The sequence below is a fragment of the Podarcis melisellensis genome (genome assembly GCF_964234715.1).
Source record: "Podarcis melisellensis genome assembly, chromosome: 6".
NCBI lineage: Eukaryota > Metazoa > Chordata > Lepidosauria > Squamata > Lacertidae > Podarcis > Podarcis melisellensis.
This window is the reverse complement of record NC_138538.1, coordinates 64,083,540-64,101,522: the sequence shown is the minus strand read 5'-3', so window position 1 is coordinate 64,101,522 and position 17,983 is coordinate 64,083,540. Positions and strand designations below refer to the sequence as shown.

The window sequence follows — 17,983 nt, the reverse complement described above, 5'->3', positions numbered from 1 at the left end:
TCTGAGTGCCAGAGCAGCTAGCGCCGCCTCTGCATAGCTGCATACACAAATATAAATATAAAAGCTTTAAAATACACAAATGTTAGCAATACACTCCCTGAAGCTTCATAATTCTTTTATATTGCCTTCCATTTTAGTTGCCTTGGTGCATCTTTTCAAACGCTTTGTCAAATTGCTTTGTATGCATCCAAGGCTCAAATTGGAAGGGGGAAGGGGTGGAAAAAGTTGGCTCAGGCAATTCATATTTCTGCCTGACAGATGTAGATTCTTCACATAGGTTCCATAATGCTTATTGTCCTACTTGAATTCCAGTTGGCAACTCATTATTTGCCACGATGTTGACAATGAAAGGCTGCACTTAACTCTGTTTTTGAAATTAGATATATTTGGGCAGGCATCCCCATACTGTCAAACAAAATCCAGTCTGTACTAAGAGGCAATTGTTATGCTGGAATATTCTGAAGAGTAGTTAAATGCTTAAGGTTGAGGGGAAAACAATTACTGGTCTTGTTTTATGTAGAAATGAATGTGAGCTTTCTCAAATGGCAAAGTACTCATCATAGCCACAAGTCAGTGAATAAACACATCACACTTATTGATTTACAATCGTGGCATGTCATTGGCAGAAATTTGGAAGAAGCTATACTCTATAAGCAGTCGCTGTGAGATGGAGAGATTCTTAACTCTTCTACGGTGACGTTTGTCCAAAGGCAGCTTCAGGATTTGATGGTAGGGAGCGCAAAGCACCAGTGGGCTTTCAGTTCCAAAAATATTAGAAGAATGCCTTGTTTGGCCCTTAGGCTGAAGCTGGATATACACAGAATCAGAGTTGGAAGGGACCCTGAGGATAAGCTAGTGCAACCTGCTGCAATGCAGGAATATGCAGCTGGATCAAACCTGCAACCTTGGCATTATCAGCACCATGCTCAAAACAGCTGAGCTATCCAGCAGCTGTAGAGGTGATTTCACATTGTAGGCCTTTTGACCCAGATCTAACCAGCCTGGATCATGACTACTGGGAAATCTCAACAGAACTAGAGGATCTTTTGCTTGAAGTGAGTTGGATGACCTTGGTGTTTTTTAGTCAGCTAGAGGTGATACAGTCATGACAGTGATTGAATAAGTCAGTAAAGCCAGGCACTTTTCCCTGGAGGTCACAATATCTTTTATATGCTGCATGTATCGTTCATGTATTTGTATACGCTTCATGTATACGCTTTTTATATGCTTTTTGTATACGCTTTTTATATGCTGCATGTATCGTTCATGTATTTGTATACACTGCTGTACTCTCGAAATGCCTATAACAGTAATGATTTTATCACTGCAAAAAAAAGGATGCATTATCATGTGGCAGCATTTTTACAGAACATTGTAAAAGTTTTAACTACAAATCACCTCTACTTTGTACAGCTTACGAGATCCTAAAAAGGCTAAAGATTTTCATGTTGTATTCCACCAAGCATTTTCCTAGTGGAAACTAAACCTTGGGAAATGTTCCAGTTTTGCTTCCTTATTTGGTTTTTACAGCACTACTTCCTCCATTTCCACATATATACTCTTGTCTGCATTCTCAAATTCTGCACATTTTACAGTGAGAAAAGACAATCTGTTGAACGGTGGGGTGGCACCAAAGATTTATTCTAAGGCCACTGAATTTTGGGTCTAATGAGATGGCAGATGACTGTCATGTATGGGAGCCAAGCTCCACACCCATTCAAAAGTGATACCACTACCTGCCCACCACTAAAACAGCTGCCTAGGTGCCCCGCAGGGAGATGGTAAGTGGCAGTTCACCTAGGCTGAGCAAGTGAGAGGTCCTTCTGAGCCCCTCAACCAATGCCCAACCTGCCTGAGTACTGGCACTGGGCATGTGTTGAACATTGCTGACTTCCTGATTCAGGCTTCATACAGTTTTGGTAACATAAGGGGTTTATTAGGCAGTGCTTCCAAACACAAAATTGCAACAGTAATTCTTATACTGCAAAGGGAAATGGGGAGAGGCAGTCTGGATCCTGGACTGTCCTTAAAAGGGACAATGCAAAGTTAATCCACTGTGCCACATTATCCAAGTAGTAATTCTGGGTGTCCCTCCCCCCCCCCAAAAAGGGTTGTTTTATGTGGGATGTCTCTTCTTTTTTATATAATGTCTCTATTAGGTTTTCTGTTATCATACAACACACAGAAAAATAAACAAAACTAAAAACATTCCTATGGTATGTAAGGGGAGAAAATGCTAATCTAACCCAACATAGTTCATCTAACCCAATGAAGATTTATCCCTTGCGGTATAGTCAAGTACTGTCTTGCAATGACTTTTCAGGGTCTGCTGAAAAGACTCTGCTGAACTACGTTGGTTCTGCTGAAAACAGAACCAAGGTAAACCTGGGACATCAGAAATACCATATTACGTAGAGCTCTTAATAGTGGTGATCATGAGTACACACCTCTCCTAGGTTCCAAGGCCAAAGACAGCCATAACATAGGAGTGGTGGATGAGCCTTGAACATACATTAGTAGCCCTGAAAACAAATGCCGTGAATTTTGAAGCACTTATTTGCAGGATAACAAATATATGCACAAAGAACCTCCCTCACACTTAAAATGTTGTGTCTGTCTTCACCCTAATCCTGAGTCATTGCATAAATTTCAGATAAGAATTATGTAAACTCCAACCAACACACACATATTTAATGATATGCAGACATGATTTCTCATTGTAATAAGAAGTGCATGTGGAAAGAATAATTAGTTCTAGGTTGTTATTCTGTTTGGTAGGGCCAGGGTTTTAGTATAAAATATAAGAATAAATACTAAGCATATTAATTATGCAACTGGATGGGTTTCATCTCATTATTTCATCCAAGCCTGCCAACATGTCACTGCTGCAGCTGTTGCTGAATTTATGATAGCATAAGGTTCTTACACAGTGAATGATTTTATCCCCTGGTACCACATCACTGAATACACGATGATGAAGAGGATGAAGCAATCCTATGAAATTAACTGGAGTTAAATGAAAATACAATAGGCCAGGATTTGGGATTGTGTGAGGGTCACGGTAAAACAAATATTTTAAATGAATGGGATACCCCAACAATACTTTACCAACAGAAGTTCAAGGGACTACTGTGATTCCAAATGCATTTTACCTCCACAAAGATAATTTCACTAAGTAAACATCAATCAGGGTTTAAAAGTTAACAATGGAACAATACCTAAAACAATAAGGGACATTCGTGTAATGGTGTAACCTTGTTTGTTGGTGATGCTGGCATGACTTTGTTTCTTCCTTGTAATAAAATACGACAGGGATAAATCCTGCACTAGTCAGGAATGCAACTGAGGGACTAGACCGAGGTCCTGCTGGGAGGCCATGGAAAGCTCTGCAGCTATTTGCTGTTCTGCTAAAATGGTGCATTCTGGGGCATGTTTGGGGAGGCAGTGGGTCTGTGGGATTCTAATCCTCTTATTTACCCCAATGTGCCCTCAAACTATGTACCACTAACCTATAACTATGAGGGCTCTGGAGCTGGCCAACTTCCACCATGAGCAGCAAAAATAGGGGGAAAGGAAGGGAGAGAATGAAATAAAGAAAAAGCCATCTGTCAGGCCATACCTTGCTGACATAAGAAGGGCCCGATGGGTAAAGCAAATGGCCCGTCTAGTCCAGTATCCTGTTCTCATAGTGGCCAACCACATGCCTATGAGCCCTGCAAGAAGAACCTGTGTATTCTCCCCACTTGTGGTTTCTAACCATTGGTATTCCAAGGCAAATTACATCCAACAGTGGAGGTAAGGTAAAGGTAAAGGGACCCCTGACCATTAGGTCCAGTCATGGCCGACTCTGGGGTTGCGGCGCTCATCTTGCTTTATTGGCCGAGGGAGCCGGCGTACAGCTTCTGGGTCATGTGGCCAGCATGACTAAGCCACTTCTGGCAAACCAGAGCAGTGCATGGAAACACCCTTTACCTTCCCACCGGAGCGGGACCTATTTATCTACTTGTACTTTGACGTGCTGCTAGGTTGGCAGGAGCAGGGACCGAGCAACGGGAGCTCACCCCGTCGCGGGGATTTGAACTGCCGACCTTCTGATCGGCAAGTCCTAGGCTCTGTGGTTTAACCCACAGCGCCACCCGCATCCCTAACAGTGGAGGTAGAACATAATTATTGTGGCTAGTAGTCACTTATATAGCCGTATGCTCAATGACAGGGCTTTGGATGTTATAATTTCTCTGTCCAGAATATCCCCACCCCCAATATCATGACTGTATTTTTTCGAAATAGGGGGAGGGGACGACAATATGCAACAAACCTTATTAATACACAATACATTGGCTATACCATCTCTAATGCAACACTAACTCTAACAAGACTAAGTTGAACAGTGGTGAATTTGACTGGTGAATTTGCGAATATTGCAACAGTAGGCCTAACAAGAAGATAAAAGCCGTGATGATAACTTTTCCCTTTAAAGGTCCAGCTCCTTCCTTAGACACAGCTCTAATCATTATCAGGGAACAGATCAATCTGGAGTGGCCTTGGACAGCAATTTAGATCCAGGTCCTGACATAGCTAACACTCACCCAGTTCCATCTAGATACTACACAGATAGCATATTGCACATCATCAATAAAAATGATTTACAGCCGACTATAAAGTTCTTCATTCCCCAATTCCCAGAGATCACATTTATTGTAGATTGTGATACAGCAAGAGGATATATATATGTAACAGCAGAACCTTAAAAGCCAGGGACAAGGTACTTGCTTGTGTGAGACTGGCAAAGGCAGCTCTTCAGATATATGCACAGATTTTCTTTCTTTCACTGTATTTCCATGCTTTTAAAAACAAAGCCCAAAGCAAATATTGTCCTGCTTATAAAATACCCAATTCTTGTTGCTTGGCTGGCTAGAGAGGTTGATGGGTTACTGTTAAAGATTTTGAAGCAAGTTTAGGGTTTATAATTGGAGAGGCCGTGTGACCTTGCAAACTAAGTAACACAAATGGGCCATATTGTGCTGCTGAGAAAATATCTACTCTACATATATTGCCCATAAAACTCTCTAAGACATCATGAGTAACAATGGCATTTTACACATTAAGAAATATACCAGGGTAGTTGGTTGCATTTGCCACTTATATTTGTTAAAACATATTAAGAGTCAGAACATATGAAATAAAATGTTTAAAATTGGAAATTATGTATATTTTTAATAAGCAAAACAAAGCCCATTATACCTCCTGAGGTTTGGAATGCAACATTCAAAAGTGAAAACCAACACCCTAAGAAAAACTTCATGTGACAATAAACTTCCATGAAAAAATGAACCTTTGAAAGCTATCTAGCCTTTTAAAATATTCTCCCAATCATAGACCTGAGCAATGATCTTCAGATGCCACAAATTTATTTGTCCCTTGATTAGGAGTCGCTTACTGGAAGACCACAGAAAAACACCATCCACTTAATTGAGTTTTGGGTGTGTATGTCTAACTCTCATACCTTTTATTCTATTTTCTCAAATTGACATCGCTTCACAATTTTTAGTTTTACCATTTCAGATCTTCATTATTTTTGCCTTTAGCAATGGGCTTAAAAATAATGATTGCTAGTTCCCTTCATTTTGGAAGGGTTTATTCGTATTTGACTCATTAGCTGTGCAAAGGTCAGACACATTCAGTTCTAGCATTTTCTGATCCATAACCCAAAGGTGAAATTACATACAGCATAATATTTTTTTTGCCTGCCCACAGTCAAGTTAAACTTTTGCTCAAGTATTTACACTGCAGTTTTTAATTCAACTTCATCTATGAACAACTTCATCTATGAACCTGCAACATCATGTCTCAGAGTGGACTGCTTCTCTTCAGAGTCCTGAAGCCACTATTTTCCTCCACTTTCTCATTTCCCTCTTCTCTTCCCAACAGCCTGGTTAACATATTAAAGATGCAACCCAAACTTCCTTCCTCCTGCCAGTAGGTCTTTGAGGATACTCACATACCTAGCACTGCTGCTGACCAGTAGACCCAATCTAGACCCAAGATCTGCACCAGCTCCAGAATCCTGGTCGATTTTTCTTTCCTAGCCGACTGACTAAAATTTCCAATGTGCCATTTTTATTCTGCTAATCTTAAAAACTTGGTTTATTCACATTCAACAGGTTTCATGTTCCATTTATTTAAGTTTTATTACTTTTGTATATGCAAGTAATTTTGAGTTCTTTCTGAACGATTTAGCCAAAAGATTTATGAACACAAGTAGATGTAAATATAATCAGAAACGCACAACTGTGAACCCTTCATTATAAAAGTAATTCTGTTCATGGCATTAAACACTTTTGGATTTTTTTTAATGAAATAGATTGAAACAAAGCATTTCCAAGGCAACAAGAAATGAGCTGGGGTGTGAAGTGACTGAAACGAGGTCTAAGTGGTATGTGTGGGGATAAAAGGTTCATGACTAAAAGCAAATTTTAGTTAAAAGATGTTGAGCCTGAGGGCTTTACAGGAAATCCACTTAGGAAACCTTAAGAGAAGGGTAGGATTCCTAAAGGAGATCTCAGGTCACAAAGGTCTTTCGGAACATTCTAGTAGGCATTCAGTGTTGTGAGGCTTTTCTTTTCTTTTGCCTACAGCATAATTATTTGCTGCCTCCATCTTATAATGATGCAGCCATGCAGTTTAATAGCTGCTTCCGATTTCCCCTTCCAGAAGAATCCATCTAGATTCAGTATCCTCACATGAAGGGCAGAGGTTCTTGGAACCACAAGAAAGGGAATGTGGCAATTTCACAGCAGCGCTTGAAGAGACAGCTGTACACCAGGAATATGGTGTGTGCAGCTGAGGCAAAATGTTCTTTTGCTAGAAACCATTATCCTCTCTCGCTATGACCAGGTTTTTAGATCTAGTTGAAAAGGAGTGAAGAGATGGGTGTTCTGAAATGAACCCAATTGTTTTGTTACCATCTGTGCTACAATGTGGGGCTGTGAGGACATTTCACTCAAGATATTCAGGGCCCTGCAGGCACTGGCAGTGCAATTTCTATTTAGCGTGCCTCTTTTCTGCTGCACCTGCACTGTGCCTGGCCTAGGAACAAATTAGGCATTTCGTTACCACAGCAGAGTCTATGATTAAAGACTTAAATTTCACTGCTCAGGTTTGCAGAAGAATGTAATGCATATATCTAAGGCTGCAGGGTGAAGTGTGCCTTGAATTTGCATAGTAATCCCAGGACTCAGCCAATTCTTACACAGGTCTAGCCACTTTCTTGCTCACCCAGCTGTCCTTTCCCAATTCCTGAGTATAAGATAATATTTGTACTTATTTGTATTTTAACTGCTGACCTGCAGGCACAATGTGCTAACAGTCCTGATAACTGTGAGTATAGGACAGTATACAAATTTCATTGTTGTTGTTGATGATGGAACGCCTAATTGAGAGGGGCTCTGGTTCCCCAACCCCAAAGTAGGATTAGATCCAGACACATCCACAATCCAGAGACAACCCTAATTTGATCTGCCCACCCCCACAGTTTTGGCCCATAGTTCTCCTTATTGAAACCTTTCCCCTTGTTTTCTAAGTCTTGGAATCTAAGACAGCAGTAGGAACAATACACAGTGTGCAGGGTTGGCTACTGGTTTGACGGGAGCCCTGGGTAAGGCTGGACCTCCCTTGAAGCATACCAGGGGATTGACAGTCTGGAGCAGCAGGCAGTGGGAGACAGGGAAGCTGAAGCTAAAGCAGAGCAGCTCCTAATGTCCATACTAGCTCAGCACAACACTATAAATAGGAGTACTGGCTGAGGCAGCTCTCCATTCTCTTCCTTATAGCAATGCCTTTGGGCCTTGTCCTTGACATGTACATCAAGGGCAGGGCCCAGAGTCACTGGAGATAATGTGGACAGTGACCTGGGGAAAGCTCTTCTCTTTTTAGCACTCGGCTGTTGAAAGATTCTTCTTCTAAGGAGTGATGGAGAGGGAGAAGGCTGGCATTGACCACAGTGAGCCTGACCATGCCCATTCAACAGTGGACTCAATGGCAAGTGCTATGGCAGCCAGACTCTGGATGCTGCCAGGACCTTGCAGGCCATGCCAAGGAAGGTGATCATTATGGTAGGTCAAGATGGGTTTCTACCACATAATCTGCTTCATCCAGTATACTGGAATTCCTCAGTTATGTAAGTGCACAATAGTACTCCTCTTATCAAAGTTTAAGGAAAGTGGAGAATGGAGGAATTCACATAGGAGGCTAATCAGCGACTCTGATAAGCCTGTTACATTTTGTTTGTTTTTAAAGGGTTTTTTTACCAGACATTGAGGCATGGGAAGGAGTTCATTGTCAAAAGGAAATGCACTGTCAAACAATGTAAAGGAAATCCACATAAAGCCCGATCACGATTTCCTGCAGTGCAAACATAATGTATACTGCAATCTGAAATTATTTGCCATCACAAATGTTGAAATCCTTTCAGTTGCTTCAGAAATAATAGTGTTAGCTGACTGTTGAAGGAGGTGTTTCGGAATACAAAGGATGAATGATTGGTTAACAGGAGTTTGGAAAACTATGGAATTAATAACATTTAACTTCTTTTTTATGAGCAGTGAGGAAAATAATGGTTGAATAAGTTTTCAGACAGCTGGATCAGGTGCGAATTTTTGGAACCCTAATTTTCAGTATATGATTCTGAAGGACATTGTAATGTTATTAAATATTTGGATTCTTATGGTAAAAACCTGCACAGAATGTGTTTCAATACCTTTTATACAGTAACTGTATTCATCTTACTGCAGACCATTATACAAAGACCTGAAAAGCAGGCACATAATAGTATTTGTCCCAACACTTCTAAGACATTTTTATACAGTGCATGAAATCAGAATGTAGTACTGATTTTAAGCTGTCATTTCCAAATGTTCAGATTTGCTTTTTGCTTTTTTAAACACACCTCTACAACATTTTGGAAGTGCCGCATAATACCTCTAATTGAAAGATAAACCTTAGTTACTGGCAGGTTTTCTTCTTCTTTCAGCCTCTCCAGAAATAACTTTCATGCCTGTTTTACCTTTGACCTAACTATCGTAGTACTGTACAGAGCTTGCCAAACTTTGGGGACCTGGAGAAACTGTTGTGGTCACCACACATACACATGGCAGCCAAGAAAACACCACAATCTACTCTACCGGCTGCAACAGAATGTTTCTTTCAAACCTACTTTTAATGCCTCTTTAGGCACTCAGTTCGCAACCCCTTTTGCAGTTACACATGTAAGTGAGAAGACATACCTCATGGTGACCAGCAATTGTAGCAATATGGAGAGCTGTGAGTGCTCCATAGCCAACTTGCTGGATGTCAGCTCCACTGTGCAACAAGGCAGTTAAAAGTTCTGCATTGTCCTGAAATGTAGAAAGCAAAGTTATTATTTAGAGAAACATAATTAAAAGGGGTTGCAGCTCAGGGGCAAAGATAGTGCTTTGCAGAATACAGTTCTATTCACATCCCCCCCCCCCAGCTGTACTTTATGAACAAAATGCTTCTGAGTGTAGGAGCAAAAGAGTCTCAATGAAATACAGCAAGAAAGAACTACCATATTTTTTGCTCACTTTTTCCCTCCTAAAAAGTAAGGGCAAATGTGTGTGCATCTTAGGGAGTGAATGCAGGCTGCACAGTTATCCCAGAAGCCAGAACAGCAAGAGGGATTGCTGATTTCACTGTGCAACGATCCCTCTTGCTGTTCTGGCTTCTGAGATTCAGAATATTTTTTTTCTTGTTTTCCTCCTCCAAAAACTAGGTGCGTCTTACGGTCTGGTGCATCTTATAGAGCGGAAAATACGGTAATCAGTATCAAATATCTCCCTTAAGAATGCTGGGTTCTGTAAATGAAACCTATTGCTTAATCTGTAATATATAACTTGCCATGAGTTTTCATATCATAGGGTCAAAATACAAATAAATGAATAAAATAGCTGCCCTATTGAAAGTGATTGCCAACAGATACTCATGTTGTACTGTATCTCTCAGTTATCAGACATATCAGACAATTTCCAATGAAGAAAAATTAAACCAGAGGACAAGTCTCATTCAAGGCCACTTTTTACAATACGTTTTAGATTCAAATACTCAGATGCAAAATGCATGCGTTTTAATTGTGTCAGTTATGAAGAGAGGTGACAACATTTTTTAAGTTCCAAACTCAGGTTACAAATTCTGGCAGCTGACAATGCTGGCTTCCAGTATGAAGTAAGTGTTACCCTCTACCCCAAAGTTCTTTCTCAGTTCAGATTTTAGTCCAATACATAGAAGAAATCAATTCCTCCTCCCTTCCCTTCAACCCTATCCCACTCAGCCACTGCAGTTTCAAAAACATCAGGAGGGAGAAAGAGAAGGAAGACCCCCTTCTGCCCACTCCCCAGCGCTGCTACGGCAGTAAGCCAAGCACTCAAGGGACTGAGACAACTTTATTTCTAGTGCTCTTGGCACCTGCCTTGCTGCCAAAGCCCAACTGCTGGAGAGGGGGCGGCTGAAAGGGAGAAAAAGAGCAAGACCGCTAATGCAATTACTTACTTAGAATTCAATTTACCTTGTAAGCTGCTAAATGCAGAGCAGTAAACCCATTTCTTGTCAACCTGGATGGGCGCAGGCCTTTCAGCATAAGAGTCCTAATATGTGATTTGTTACCTGCATAATAAATATTGGAGATGGAGGCAATTATAAAATAAAAATAGATGGTGAATTAGTTTGCAAAAACAAAACAAAACACTTCAACAGGTATTAATGCCTGCTGTGGGAAAGTTACATTGAAACTCTATGCAACTTTTCTCAGAAGTCCCACTCAGAAGTCAGTTGGACACTCCTATTTATCACACCATACAAAAAATGCAATGTGCCATAAACATAAACAAATGGCTTTTTCAGGATGATACTCATCATGAATGTTTATTTTGTAATATCTACCATCTCATTATTTGCTGATTACAATTTCTAAGGACCCATTTTTTTATATTATCTGAGAAGCAGCATGTTCCAAACAACTGATTTTTCACTTCCAGCACATTTAGTTACAACCATGATCAATTCCTGATGAACTGAATAATGAGGAATTTACAAAAATAAAAAGAAATTCTTCCTTAGATTAAAAAAGTGCCCTCCCTACTTTAGGGTGAAATAGTGACAATTATGCCAGATCCTAAGCCTGAGATTAAATCCAATCAAAATTTAAACCACTTTGTTGTTATTGTTTATAACATTCCACCTGATGCCTACATGAGATTCAACAAGAAAAGTACCAAGGCGGCAAACAGATTAAAAAGTAATAACGTTCCTGTGGTTTATTAAAAAGTAAAATCATTAAATGCGCCAATAAGAGGGTTCTAAAGCATCTTAGCTGAAACACTTACCATCACAAATACAACACAAATGCAGAAGAGACAGCCCATTTTCTGTACGGTAATTTAAATTAACTTTGCTGAAGGCTTCATCGGAGCTGGGGGGAAAAGATTTTAGAGTTTATCAGAGTTTTCATCTTTTAGCATCTCTCTCTCTCCCCCCCCCTTTTATTGGAAAAATTTCTAAAGTAAAAGAAGAAACTTCAGAATTATGATATTATAACCTAATCTGTACCATTTCAAAATCAGAGATCCAGCTGCAAAGGGCAATACCAAGTTTTATATATCAGGTTAGGCTGCAATCCTATGCCCATTGACCTGGCAGTAGGCCTCATTGAGCTCAATAGAACCCTAGACATGTATAGGGTTTCATTGCTCACTGTTTGCAAGCGAAGGGGGCTCCTGTTCCTGAATGGTTCATAATCTATACGAGGGTCTTCCTGTCAAAACAGCCCAGGTGAAATAATTTGGTTTGTTCCCGTTTTTTGAGGGATCCTCTCCTTCCACCCCACGAAGTATAATAAGCCATCCCTGTTCCATCTCTCCCAACTATCCCTTCGCCTTACCACCTTTCTGAACAATAGATCTTTCAAATGGTGCATTCTCTGGCTACTTTCCCATGCACTTCCACTCATGGGTCTTTCACATAAAGCTTCTTCCATCCCTGCCCCCACCACTTTCTTGTAAAGATCTGAATATTCAAAGCCTAAGCCATCACTGGTGGGTGGGCTGGGGTTGCAAGATCACCCTTGTAAGCTCCACCAGCAAAGTCCTGGTGCATCCCACTGTTCATAGACTCATAGAGTCATAGAAAGGGACCACAAGGGCCATGTAGTCCAACTGCCTGCAATGCAAGAATCTTTTTGCCCAACATGAGGCTTGAAGCCGTGACCCTGAGTGTCATGGTCTATTGACTGAACTATCCCATCGATATACAATCCCTGACCTTCCTTGTGTTGAGCAGAAAAGACATGCCTTGGGCATTTACTCATGTTCATTTCAATGCGAGTGGAATGCTTCATGCGATCATCCCAAATTGTATGGAGGGTCCTACTCATGTCCAAGCAAACAAGAATACAAGCTCCTCCACTAAACATAGGAAATGTGAGTGGGCAGAGAAATGCACCCCTGCTCCCATATCCACATGCACCATGTCCAAGTTCTTGCCCTCCATCATGGACAGGAAATCCGCTCACCCTTTTGGTGTGGTGGCATTGCAGGACGGTGGAGGCCCTTCTAAGGCCCCCAAGTGGGAATCTCAGGTCCTCTATGAGTAGGAGACATGAGCGTAAGCCTGGGCTGCCTGTCAGGAGCTGGATCCTAGCCTGCACCTGGAATTTGCAAACTGGGGTGCAGGCTTGGACATTGCCTGGGTGGAGCTGACAGAACAGGAAGGCTTCCCTTGGGTCCACTCCCTGGCCATTTAAAGTCCAAATGTCCAGGTGGAAAAGCCAAGAGGACCACATTCTCTCTCTCTCTCTCTCTCTCTCTCTCTCTCTCTCTCTCTCTCACACACACACACACACACACACACACACAGTATGGCCTGGGATTACCTACCCCTGCCATGTATAGTTCAACAGAAACAATTCAACACATACAATACTGCACATCTACACACATGTTATGGTTCTCCTGGATTGTACCACTAATACACAGTGCCACACTGTGTGCAGACCACTGGTGGGGGGAAAACATATGTTTGAATGCTCTCCTTGAGAGAGAGAAATCACATAGGTGGTCTATAGAGGGGCAGGTGGTCTTTCAAGTAACCTGGTCTCCCGAGTTATTCCAGAGCAATACAAACATAAAAATGCTTTTTAAAAAATGAATGGAATTTCAAACCATTATTTCTGAGCTTTGTTTCTGAAATGGTAGGATTTGAATTTTGTTAATCCACATTTAGAATCATTTGCAGGCTTTCCATTATGAGCTGCCATTAACCTGAAGTACAGCATTTCCGTTTTTCATACATGCAATTAAAAAGAGTTTCATTTTAAGCCACAGCAATCCTTAGAGAGAAATGCAATTTTCTCCCACTTTTTTTTACACTTTCTGTACTAATTGCATTGCAAACGTGAGCATGTCAAACTCTCCAGCCACTGAATATCACTTACTGCAAAACGCAATGTATATTTTTCATTTTCTCCTACACTTTTTGGTATGCCATGGTAGATTTTAGTACAACCTGATGATTTCATAAGGACATGTGTGGATGAAGTGAATAATTAAAATGAAGCCATTGTTGCCAATGTATTTCTAATACTATGTCCCTTAAACAGGATAAATAGCCATACTGCCTCATTAAAAAAATGATATGTGGCATTTGCACCTGATGCAAACATCTTTTGGGGAAAATGCAGGGTATACTAAAAAATAAAAGTTACAGAATCTGCAGTTTTATGATTCATTAACTATGCTTGCTGACCTCCTTTCTACCACTGTATGTCAGAGAAGCAAAAGAGAATTCATTAATAAAAATAGTTAGAAAAACTGGCAATAGATATGTAAACTGAGCTTTGCCAACTTCCTCAACAACTAAAAATAAATACACAATGCACATTATTATATTACAGGTAATTTGACCAGATGCTTTCCCCAGACCTCTTTCTCTCAAGTTGTAGGGCTATAATGTTATGGGAAAGGAGCAATAATTAGCAAGCTTTTATCAGCAGTCTTGAAAATGCATTGTAAAGTCGACTTAGAAAATTGCTGCTGCTTGCAGTGTGCCGGAAATACTTTAGGAGGAAGGAGAATTTTTTAAAAAAAGGAATTTAGAATAATCTTTTTTTTCCCCTTCTTTTTTTACTTGCATAGAGTTTTTTGAACATTACCTCTTTGGCAATAGGTCAGGTATGTTTCTAAAAACCTGTCTCCTTTTGTCTTCAATGAGCCTCTTACTATTCCTCTGAGTATTCTGCAGTGTAATCTGAAAAGCTGCACTGTAATTAAGAAAAGATAGTAACAAGATTTGCAGTGAGTGATTTTCATCCCACTGAGGCTCGGGAATTTTTTTCCGCTATTGCTGTCAGAGTGGGTGAGGGCAATTGTTCAGCATCAATGGCCGGATGAAGCAAGGAGGAAAGCTGGGTGGAACAGCCAATCTGCATAATTACATTCATGTAACCAACACAGAAAATCAGTTGCGCGAATATGGTTGGTGTCAACCTACAGCTTGTGGGCAAGTTTGCATATTTTGTGATATTTTTATCCTGGAATGCCTTAAAATTCTCAGCTCAAAAATACTACTACTACTTGTGTCTACTCTTATTACTTACCTATCAGTTTCTGGGCTACAGCACATCTCATTTTTAATCTTGGCAGAGGAGAAAACTTTTTTGTGCATGCTGGAATACTTTTAAAAGGTCTGAAAGTATGGTTGCCACCTTTTACGTTGAGAATGGATGCAATGGACAAGAGAGCAAACAGAAGTATAGCATCCATATCAAGGGAAGTAATAATACCACTCCATTCTGCCTTGGTCAGACCACACCTGGAACACTATGTTCAATTTTGGGTACCACAATTTAGGAAGGATATTGACAAGTTGGAACGTGTGCAGAAGAGAGCAACAAGTGATAAAGGGTCTGGAAGTCAAGTCTTATGAGGAACGGTTGAAGGAGCTGGGAATGTTTAGCCTGGAAAAGAGGAGACTGAGAGGAGATATCATAGCCATCTTCAAATATCTCAAGGTCTGTCACGTGGAAGATGGAGCAAGCTTGTTTTCTCCTGCTCTGGAGGGTAGGACTCGAACCAATGGCTACAGGTTACAAGAAAGATTTCGACAAAACATCAGGAGGAACTTTCTGACAGTAAGAGCTGTTAGACAGTGGAATGGACTCCCATCAGAGGTGGTGGACTCTTCTTCCTTGGAGGCTTTTAAGCAGAGGTTAGATGACCATCTCTCATGGATGCTTTAGCAGAGGGTTGGACTAGATGACTTTTGGGGACCCTTGCAACTCTACAGTTCTAATTTTATGAAATGTGACTGCTCCAAACTGTTTAGCTTTGCCTTCTTTTTTGGGAGAAGCTGTACTGAGAGACCGGGGAACATAGTTGGCTTCTGCTATGGACCAAAGCTCCTGAAACTAGGAAGGGAGCAGCAAGAGAAACTCCAGGGTTGTAATCAGTGCTTTATTCCTTAAAAAATGTTTATGGGTACTCTCATTTTCCTATTATTGAAAAACTTAGATTCACCCTGCGTCCCTCCAGCACTGGTTGTAATGTTCTGCACCCTTTCCACTGAAGGCTTTAAGTGCTTGTTGGCATCTGGGAGACAATAAAGGAGTGCACCATTGTGGGGTGAAGACCTGCTGTGGCTTTAGACACCAATAAGAGAGAGGCTTGGGGTTTTTTTTTGCAGCTGGGGCAAATGAAGGCATCTGGTTGTGCTGCTGCAGATGCACCATGACACCTGGTCTCTCTGCAAGTACAGTCACCCCTCCCCCTTCCCACTCTTTTAAACCACAGACAAGAGTGTATCTTAAGCTCCAGAGTTGTTGGATAGTGCATAAAAATGCTGATACAGAAATTAATTATCACCACTCCCTGTCCCATCTAGTCACTTACTGTCAGTGACTGATATGGATTCTCCCCATGCACCCAAAGAAAACCACCCCTCGGGGCATAGCAAAAGGTCAACCTAGCTAAATTACTTCTGCAAGCCCCTCCCTAGTCCAAACCCAGTGTTCAACTGCATACTGAACCCTTGTGCTCTATTTACTGTCATGAAGATGCAATTTCACACACACACACACATTTTCCACACAAACTTGAACATGTGCATAAACCATCAATAATTTGCATAATATGCAAATCAGGCCATACAGATTTGTGAAACTAATATGGCAGTCTCAAACACACAGCAGTTATCAGGATGCCAAGTATGTATCCCCAAACATAGCACTAGACAGATTTGCTTTGTTGTTGTTCTTAAATAGATGGATAAACAATGCTGGTAGATAATTTACCTGAAGACATGCTTTAATTCTGCAAACTCCTTTTCTTTGATTAAGAGGTCATCTTCTAATCTTTCAATGATTATAGCATATGATTCACTCACTTTTTTCTTCCATTCATCTAAAAAGAAAAACAACAACAAGGGTTAGAAGGAATCTTGGCTTTAAATACATTTAAAATAGAATTTCAACTTTATTTCCTTCTCCAGGTCATTCTGTGCTATTACATAATAACCTGAGCTGGGAGGATGGATTTTATTTTTACACATTGTTTAGAACATTAAGAAAAACATTTTAATATAAAAGCACAAAAGTAGACAAGGTTAATTGTTGATATTTACCGGTAGTTCTTAATATTATTTGATATCCTGTCTTGAGAGAGTAGAATGAAGGAATAGGTTCTTTTCAGGAAACCCACAAATATATATGTACACAACACACAACAATATTTGAAGAAGTTTGCTTGTTTTTCTGTAGCCTTGATTTCAATTTAAAAGCAAGTTTGATTTCAGTCATAATATTTTTCAGTTAGATTACTGACAACAAAACACCTTTCACTTGAACTTCACAGTAAATTAGAGAAGATTTCTTCATGAATCATTTACAATATATTTCCTTTAAAAAGAAGCAAGATTAATTACCAGTGCAAGTTTGAGTTGGTCTAGATTTATAGTTCCCCATTTGTTCAAGATGACTTCTTTGTTTCAGCAAAGTTCTTGTGGTAATATTACTCCTTGTTCAAGAGCACTGACAGACCCACAAAGGGGAAAAAAAAGAACACTTTGATAGTCTTGTACCTAAAAATAAACTGTGTGCCAAATGGAATGTCATGCAACAATGGCACAGAGCAAAACAGTGTGCACTCTCTCAAGTGTAGAACAAAAAAGGTAACTAATCATACTGTTGAAATACACTCCCTGGGGGGTGGGGATTGCAAATATTTTTATAGAAATATTTGCTTACCCCTCTATTAAATGCATAGTTAGAAATGCATTACCAACTGGCTTCCTGTTCGAAAATGCAAGTATAAGAACACATTGCTTCAGGGGTTCAGACCCACAGCACCCCATGTCAACAGCCTTATATTGATAGTAACCTCAGAGAGTATGGCTTTCTTCACAGAATCACTGAGCTGCAAACCATTGGAGTGGTCGTCCAGTCCAGTGGGTATCAAACTTCCCAAGAGAGCCCTTTCCTTTCCACTTTATTTTGCCTGCTGATGAGGATGTCTGCATGTGTCTGGCAGAATTCTTGCATGTTGAGGTGGTGTGTTGCAGGAACCACAAGCAGTGATAGATCCAAACTAGGCAAGATGTGGAGAGGTGTGATTGGAGCGCTTGACATTTCATTATTATTATTATTATTAAAAAGAGCTACAGCCACACCACATCCACACACAAGAGACATGGATCAGAGCTATATCCACCCAAAAGGATAAGTAGTAAATGAGAGCTTTGAGTTAAAAATATAGGTTTAAATGGAAATGTGGCAAAAAGAATACAATTTTAAGGCACAGGTAGATTCCCTCCCCAGCCCCCAGATTAACAGCCCAATGTAATCACCATCATTACACCCATGCCATAGATTCTATAGCTTTGCATGCCTGGAGTAAATTAGGTAGTCCACTGATCAGCAGGCAAAGCC

General features: G+C 40.4%; 1 protein-coding gene across 1 annotated transcript in view; it reads right to left on the bottom strand.

Moving 5' to 3' along the window:
* The window catches only part of LOC309371715 (serine/threonine-protein kinase TNNI3K), a 136,218-nt gene extending 118,671 nt beyond the window's left edge, over positions 1 to 17,547 (bottom strand). Inside the window, exons 1-6 of the mRNA XM_081914640.1 lie at positions 17,436 to 17,547; positions 16,981 to 17,086; positions 16,352 to 16,460; positions 11,394 to 11,479; positions 10,577 to 10,674; positions 9,282 to 9,392 (exon numbers count right to left, since the gene is read on the bottom strand). Of these exons, the coding sequence (XP_081770766.1) occupies positions 9,282 to 9,392; positions 10,577 to 10,674; positions 11,394 to 11,479; positions 16,352 to 16,460; positions 16,981 to 17,020 (444 nt within the window). The 5' untranslated portion in view covers positions 17,021 to 17,086; positions 17,436 to 17,547. The remainder of the gene's footprint in view (positions 1 to 9,281; positions 9,393 to 10,576; positions 10,675 to 11,393; positions 11,480 to 16,351; positions 16,461 to 16,980; positions 17,087 to 17,435) is intronic.
* Positions 17,548 to 17,983: the final 436 nt, after the last annotated feature.